The sequence below is a fragment of the Peromyscus eremicus genome, chromosome 5, assembly GCF_949786415.1.
Source record: "Peromyscus eremicus chromosome 5, PerEre_H2_v1, whole genome shotgun sequence".
NCBI lineage: Eukaryota > Metazoa > Chordata > Mammalia > Rodentia > Cricetidae > Peromyscus > Peromyscus eremicus.
Genome location: NC_081420.1, coordinates 2,842,516 through 2,851,033, shown reverse-complemented (window position 1 = coordinate 2,851,033; position 8,518 = coordinate 2,842,516). Strand labels below are relative to the sequence as shown.

Genomic DNA, 8,518 nt, shown 5'->3' with positions numbered 1-8,518 from the left:
GATATCTGATATGTGACCCCAAAGGGGAATGCAACCCAAAGGTTGAGAACCGCTCCTCTATGCTCTCCAGAGGTCCCCTTAACACCTGCCTGCTCTTCAAGTAAGGCCCTCCTAAGCATCTTATTCTCAGCCTTCTGAGATGTATTGCTGAGGATAGAGATGTCTCATTGATCCTCCTCCTCTTCTATGAGGGCCACCGAACTCCTTTGTAGCTCCTCCTCGATGTCCTGCCCCAGCACTACCAGGAGCAGCAGGGGATAAAGCCCAAGGCATGATCCTGAAACTCTCCCATAATCATAGAGGAAAGTCAGGGAAGATCTTGTTTCCAGCCACTCGCTGTGACCAAACTGTTAAAGATTGGTTTAGGATTGGTGAGATTGGAGAAGTAAGACCTTTTGTTTGCTCCTGAGACTGGTGTGGGTTGCTTGGTGTGGACAATAACTGAGGAATGGCAAATGCTTTTTGAATAAGCATACTGTCGTACCTGGAAACTCACTGTCATCTTTCAGAAGTGAACACACAATCATCAGTATTATGTATCTCACATACTTAATGATTTTAAAAAGTAATGTTAAATGTTTACCAGAGAACATTAAATATGGTTATATGTTTAGAGACATGGAAGGGGTTCAGCATTCACCACTGAGTACAAAAGTGAAATCCTAGAACAACATGCATCACATAATACCATTAAAGGGCAAATAAAATTTAAAGGCTTTATCTATGAAGCTGGTAAATAGTTGTGTGTTTATTCATAAAGAAAACAAAGAAGACTGGGTGGTGGTGGCCTACGTCTTTAATTCCAGCACTCAGGAGGCAGAGGCAGGCGGATCTCTATGAGTTCTAGGGCAGCCTGGTCTACAAGATGAGTTCCAGGACATCCAGAGTTATTAAACAGAGAAACCCTGTCTTGAAAAAAAAAAAGAAAAACAGAAAACTTAAAAAAGAAAATAAAGAAAAATGTGCGGGCAAATTGTTAACAGTGACGTTGGCAGTGGGAGGAAGTGGGGCTGGGTTGGAACTGCTAGCTTTTAATATTACATTATTTTTTGTTACTTAGTATTATTTTATTTGAAGTGTTCTAGTGAAAAATTCCTGTAGAATAAAACAAATAATAAACAAAGCCATCTAGTTCAATGCTTTCACAGTTCAGGGCAGGAAAACCTGCCTTCATCTTGGTCACAAGCCCAGCCCACTGACAACTTCTTCTAACCCCCCCCCCCCCGAAGAATTAATTTAGTTAATTTAGAATTACTTTAGTTAATGCATCTCCACATATGCCTGTGTTTGGAAAGGGATTATATGTACAGAAAGAAACTCTTGTGCTCTGTCTGTAAAACATTGTGTATCTTGTTTAACATTCATTTTCCCTCTGAGGTAGGAGATAAGTAACTCTCTGAAATTGTAGTGTCCTCCCTTTAGACCCAACATTTTTTCCTATTCAAAGAAATTCAAAGAAATATATATGGTAAAAATTTTCAAACAATAAAAAGTGTAGACAAAATCACTGATTGAAGGAAAGTGATAACTTCGTTCAGATGTGTTCAAAATGGGTGTTAAGGCTCAGCCCACAGTGCCATCTTACTGCAAAAAATGTGAATAATTTAAACTTTGAAATTTTGTGTGGATTAAAAAAATTCAAATGTCAAGAGTTTTCATTTAGATTTTTTATTATTAATTGCACCATGGTTGATGGTGAGGACATAAGTCTGGAAAGAACTCTGATGAGGGCTGGAATAGTGACCTCATGACTGAAAGAGCCATCCATTCTTCCCTAAACACCATCATCGCCTTCTCTGTGTCTTCACACTGAATGCATGTTGACTAGAGAAGCCATCACAACAAAGACAGGAGGAAGAACCATCAGCCTTTTAAACATAGGTTTTATAAAGATTGTGCACATCTTATAAAAAATGAAAATTCAGAACTCATAAATACAAAGCTGCTTACAATAGCAGAGTGGCAGTCACAATTAACTGGAGTAAAATGTCCAAGTAGTCACATTAAATGGTGATCCTCAGAGACTCGGGTGTCATCCCCCAAAGCCGAGGATGGTCCTTGAAGGGGGAAGCCCTCCTCTGCCAATGCCATCCCCACCTCTTCCTTGTTCTCCAGCAGCTCATACAGTGGGGTAGATGGCATAGGAAGCAATTCCACAGTTGTTGTTCCGGTCTCGGGCCATCTTTATGTAGCCCTTCATGCCCCAATATTCACCCCAGCTGGAAGAAGAGCATATACACCATTAGGTAGAAAGAACACAGTACAGAAGCATCATTACATTAACTCCTGGTTGGAACATAGAGACAGAGGCCACACACACTTAATAGACAGGACCAGAAGGCAGAAGGGTCAACTCTTGAATACCAACTGTTGCATAAAACAGGACTGTGAATCACAGCAGAAATAGGACAAAGCATCTCCCCACCCACATTTGGCTCAGAACTAGAAATACAGTGGTTCAAATTCCATCTGAAAACTCCCAAACCATGACGTCTTATCATCCTAAGCACAACCTGGAACGTCTGTATTCAGAATATGTGGGGTAAATTGCTGAAACTTTCACACAGTGCTTTCCTTTAGTGTTTGAAACATAGATGTTTTTGGCTATTTATACCTGTTCTTGACCAGCCAGTATTTCTTGCCATCTGATTCTTCACCATAGCCGACCACCAGGACAGCATGATCCAGATTATTGCTGCTACAGTCTGCCTCATAATACATGCCTGGCAGATAAAAATCAAAGCTGAATGAGAGGCTCCAGTGATCCCACAGTGACTGCTGTCATCCACAATAATGGAAACATTTCTAATTTCAGTGCAATGACATACAGACAGGAGTGATTCTGAGTTAGCAAGGCTTGGGACACAGGCTCTTATGTAGCATAACAGAAATAAAGGTTAGCATAAATCCTTAGGGAAAACACTTGTTTGAATGGTTGTAAAAAAACCATACTACCTAGAAAGTGTGTCAGTCCAAGGAAAATACATGAAATACAAAATACAGGAATCAAGAAGCATCTGTGAGACTGAACTACATAAATGGACTATATTTAAAATCATAAAGATTCAGCAACTGCAGAAAATTCAATAAAATTAAGCCCCATAAAACACAATTTTGCTAATTAAAAAACATGATACATGTTCATGGGATTGTGTTTAATTAGGGTAAAATAGAAACAATACATAAATATTTCTCTTGTTGAATGTAACATCTATAACTCAAAATATTTACATCAAATTTTATATACCAAAAAGTCATCAAATTCACTGGCTTTGGTGGAGGCACATCCCCTGATTACTGGAAAGAAGCACACTTACCGCCCTTATAGAACCTGAAGGAATGGTGACGAGAATCAATTCCAACAGAGATGGGTCCCACAGTGGCCACAGCCCTCATAAGGACATCCTCACTAGCTGGGATTTTCACAAAGCCTGTGGCATTAGCTGCAGAATACTTAGGATCATATCTGCAGGGTCCATTCTTTGAAAGACAAATGTGAAAAAAAAAGCCATGGTTATTGCTAACCACCTCCTTGAGAACATGAGTCAGAACTACACTCAGCTGAGTGTCATCCACACAGGTGACCCAGAATTTGCTGCTGAGGATCTCCAAGTGTATACGCTTATAAAAACGTCACAGGACCTGAGAAGTTGGTAGATTTCAGTGGCTGGTATAATTTAGCTCATGAGGCTTCCATGACATGCCATGCATATTCCTATAGATAATAACTTTTCATAGTGGAGAAATCTGTACTATTTGTGGAATGGTTTGCATGTACACCATGTGAACAGAAGCAGGGGCAGCTACATGGAAACCATGGGATCCGACCAGAGTGCAAAGGCTGACACTTTAACCACAGCAGTTAGGATTTAATAGGATGGATTCTACCATGGAAACAAACTCTGAGGACAGTAAATTAAATCTGCAATTATTCTGCTTTCTTAACCTGATCAAGAAAGACAACACCTTAGGATTTGTATTTACCCGTGCTTCATAGGGATAGAACACTCTGGTGTCCAGGCCTCTGTTTTCCTTCACATACTGGAAGGCAGGCTCCATCAAGCCACCATCACAGCCATTGTTGCCGTATGACCAGGAGCAGTCCATTAGATTCTGTTCACTCAGAGGAATCAGTTTTCCTGTTTTCCGGAACATTTGTCCCTCTAGGGAACCAACAGCACTAAATGCCCAACAAGCTCCACAACGACCCTAGAAAAGAAAAAAGCTGTCACCAACAATTTAATACAGATGTTGACAGCAATTCACGTGACACAATGATTTCACAAGTGGTAGTGAACTGCATGGAGCGCCATAGTCAGCAAGGCAGGGATGGCATTTCTTTCTTGACTTGGCTGTGGAGATAACTGAGAATGTGACATGTCCTACCTGTTCTTTCACAGGAGTCACATAGCCATGCTTTCTCCAATCCACAGACTTCGGGACATCACCCAGCAGAGGCTCCTGGAATACCTTCATCTCCTTGGTCTCCTGGCCTTGAAATCCAGTCATCAGTTCCTTGAATTCTATATTAGTCTTCAAGAAAAAGTAAACAAATCATTGCAAAGGGAGAGATGATGTACAAAGAACTGAAGAGAAGAAATCGTGTTCTGTAATCCATGTCACACTCACCAAGTCACCAAAGGCATTCATCTCCAAATTGAAACCATGCTTCCCCTTAGCATAGTCCTCATTGTGCAGCTGAATCATTTTTCTATTGTTCTCCCACACTGCTCTCTTCCATCCTTCTTCATTCTGGAATAAATACAGTGTATATTCTACTTCAATCCTAACCCCAGTTCCCTCAGTGGAACTGCTTCTACAGATGGTGAGTACCAAGGGAGGCTGTACATCTCTGGAAGCCATAATCCAGACCCCATGCCAATAGGTTGGTTTGCTATCAGTGCTCATAAAGCATGCCATATGGTCATGCCAGAGAGGAACTGGCTTTCACTGTATAAACTCTCTATAAACTTGCCACAGCAAGGACCAATGTCTCTGTGTTGCCTCTGGGTAGTTCTCATGGTACCAACCATGCTGTATGTTTTCCCATGTCTTGTCTTCCACTCATGCCATTCAGCATCCAAACTGGGATCATGTGTTGGAGCAGCTGAGACCAGTCCCAAACAAAGAGTGGCCAGGAAGAAAATTGGAATCATGCTTTCAGAACCTAGAGAGGGTGAAGAAATGAGATTATGATCATAGAAATTCTTCAATAAACTCTTATTTCTATATAAGATATTAAGGCTACCGTGGTAGAATAAAACTATTTTATCCATCTTTCAATGATTGTTGACACAGCTAATAATGAGGCTGGCTTAAATCATACATGAACAAAAAAATTCCATGAGTCCAACAAAATGAAGAGCAGCTGTCTAGGGCTCCAGAACTTTGAGTGTGTGTGTACTGTGCATTTAGCTCACCACAGGGCCTGCAGACACCCAAGGTTCAGAAGGTTAAAGCAACAACTAACTTCCTAAGACATAGTTGGCCTACATTTTATTTCATTGATACTAAGGTCTCCTAAGCTAACCATAACTTAAGCACAATATAATCTCCTATTACATACAGAGAGATTTGCAAGACAGGGGCGGGATCACAAGACATCGTTTATTGGTCAGTATACACCAGGAGTAAGACTGTGCCTTGACTCTTTCCCTTCTGAAATCTTTCTGGAATGCCTTCTCTAGAGAATCTTGGAAGGACAACAGTTAAGAATCTGTCTGCCCCACAACTGGGAAGAGCCTTCAGAATTCTCCTTCACTGTATCAGTGAGGAGGGTCCCATAGTTGAGTACAGGATGCATAGCCTAGCCATCAATTTAGGGGAGAAACAAGGATATACTAATGCCAGATTTAAGCTTTATAAGGTTTTGCATGGGTTACTCTAGAAAAGGCCATGCCAGAGTCATGCCACATGCTGCTCTTTGGGCACATGCCAGATGAAACCAGAGGCTTGTCCCTGACCTTCGTTTACATGAGAAAGATGATCTCTTTTGGCATAGGAAGTGATGGCCATGGCAAATTATATAGAGGAAAACTGGCACTTCCTGTACTGTGTAACCAGTGGCAGTCTACTAGGCTCTGCTCACCCAGGGGTACAATTTTGCCTGATTTCACATTATTGAGACTTTGCACACACCTGGCCTCCAGAAAGGTTTGGTGACCTCCTGGGATGCCAATCCTTCCTATTCTGCATCCCTACACCAGGTCTGCTAAGGTTGAGTTGACACTCTCATTCCTGAGAGAGCTGCATGGTCCTACATGGAGTCTCTCTAGGGCTTTCCTCCAGTGTCAGTTCTCAGTCTGCCTTGGGGGAGCATTGGGGCTCACCTGGGATGTCCACAGCTGGGCAAGTGTTCTTCACAGTCTCAGGTCTTCAGAGGTTGCTGAGGTCCCAGGTTCTGTCCCAGCTGCATGTGGATCCAGGCTTTAAATCCCAAATCTGTGGCTCCAGGACACTGTTCCTGCCCAGTTCCCCCTCCCTGCAATTGGCTGGGTGGGCAATTGGACAGAACCTCCAGGCTGTGGGACTGCAGGCACATACTGACATTGATTTCCACCCTGTCCTGGGGCATTGGGTGTGGGCTGCCATGGTGCACTGTGTGGAAGGGAGCAGTGGGTCCCTGCTCCAGGGAAGTAGAGTGTGTGAGTCTAGTGACATTAGGTGAGAAAGTCCTCTCACAGAGGGTTTGGCACTTGACTCAGGATAGAAGGTTCTAGCTAACTCCATGTGGATTTCCAACATAACTCTGCTCTTTTATTAGAAGTAGAGATTTAAAAAAAAAATCATTGCCAGTGCTGCTCCATGAGCTGTTATATTCTAGCCCAGTGTTTTTCCTTTAATTCACAGCTAGGCTGGGTCTCCTGGTGGTTACAGACTCTGGGCTCATTCTCCCCAGAATCAGGGAGGATGGCAACCGGATTTCTAAGAATCTTTAGGGGAAGGCAATCCCGAAACAGGAAGTAGATGGTCCAAGCAAACCTTGGAATGGAGTAGGGTGAGGAGTGTCCTGAGAATCAGGGCACTTGTAATTCATCTCATCCTGTCTACTCTGGGGTCTTTCTTAACTCACATCTGTAGCTACAGCAAAAGTTGTGAAGTCTTTGCACAAACCTTGGTGAACAACAGGGAAGTAACCTATTTTGGAGTCTGCTTTGATTGTCATCACTGAGGTTACATTGTGTTTCTTTAGTCTCTGCCTTGGGGATTGAATTTAGGGGCTTTAATTTGACAGAGGGTAGTGATGGAAGTGAGATAGAGTTTGGACAGCTTTTAAGTGAGGGAACATCTATAAATCTACAATGTGTAGGTAAAAGCTCTTGTTATTTGCCAACTAAGGAAATTAAACCATAAATATTCTTAACCCTCATTACTCAGTAAAGTACATTGTAGAAAACAATGTCTAGTGATATATTCCCATTATAGTTTCCTAAAACCCTTTTTTTTTTCAAGACAGTGTTTCTCTGTGTTGTTTTGGTGCCTGTCCTGGATCTCGCTCTGTAGACTACGATGGCCTCGAACTCACAGAGATCCACCTGCCTCTGCCTCCCAAATGCTGGGATTAAAGGCAAGTGCCACCACCGCCTAGCCCCAAGAAAACTTCTTGGGGCTAATTTCTAAGTTCTTTGATTAAAACAAGAAATTATATGACATTCTTATCACCAGCTTATGTCTTCTTAAGACTCCATTTATAATCCATTTAGAAACAAACTCAGACCTATAACTTTTTCACTATTACAATAGGCTAACAGGAGGTTTGATCTTTCAGCTGCCCATCTCTGGAATTAGGGACATGCACACGGTCTTTCAACTGCCATCACCGTAGATCTGCAGAGTTTGTTATTCTGTATTCCTAAACTAAAGTTCTGATCTCAGTGTCTCCTCTCTCCCGAGTCCTGCATCGATCTACCCCTCAGTTTTCTGTGTGACATTGAGGACTGCTACAGGATGAAGCTGGCTTCCCCCTCTACACTCCAGCTATGATGGAAGTAAATCACTATTCCAACTGTAGAAAGCCATATGGCCATTCCAACGTGGGCAGTCCCCACACATGTGTCAGTCTCATGGTTTCTGAGGCTGAGTTACTCCTCCATGTGGATATCTTCACTTTATCTGCTCAGCCTTTGTTGCAACTCTGGCTGTCTTTACACCTTCTTCTTGCTAGTGACACTGCTGTCCCACTAGGTGACAAACGTATTTCCAACCTCTGCTTTTAACTGCTTGGGTACACATTCAGAAGGGCAGCGGACGGGTGTCTAATCCAGTTTTCTCCTTGTTCACACAGAACAGGCACCACTGTCCTTGACCTCTAGCCGTGCCCAAGGGTGCTGATGTCAGACTCTTTGCTGACACACAGTGTGTCCTCTGTTTCTCTTTCTGAAGATGCCTTCCCCAACTGTGTGCAGTGATTCTTGGCTGTGTTTCCCAAGGATCTGTGCTGTCAAGAATCTTTCATCATTTGAATTCTCATTGCTATCTTACTCACAGGAAATCTTTAGTAGCTCTTAGCCCTTTGTTA

The 8,518-nt window shown here is 42.5% G+C and overlaps 1 protein-coding gene across 1 annotated transcript; it reads right to left on the bottom strand.

The window, feature by feature from the left end:
* Positions 1–2,119: 2,119 nt before the first annotated feature.
* On the bottom strand, positions 2,120–5,156 carry LOC131910256 (procathepsin L-like). Its single transcript, XM_059262237.1, has 7 exons — positions 5,031–5,156; positions 4,630–4,752; positions 4,387–4,533; positions 3,985–4,209; positions 3,318–3,480; positions 2,615–2,723; positions 2,120–2,219 (listed from the first exon to the last, which is right to left on the bottom strand). The coding sequence occupies exons 1-7, from the start codon at positions 5,154–5,156 to the stop codon at positions 2,120–2,122; spliced, it is 993 nt and encodes a 330-aa protein (XP_059118220.1).
* Positions 5,157–8,518: the final 3,362 nt, after the last annotated feature.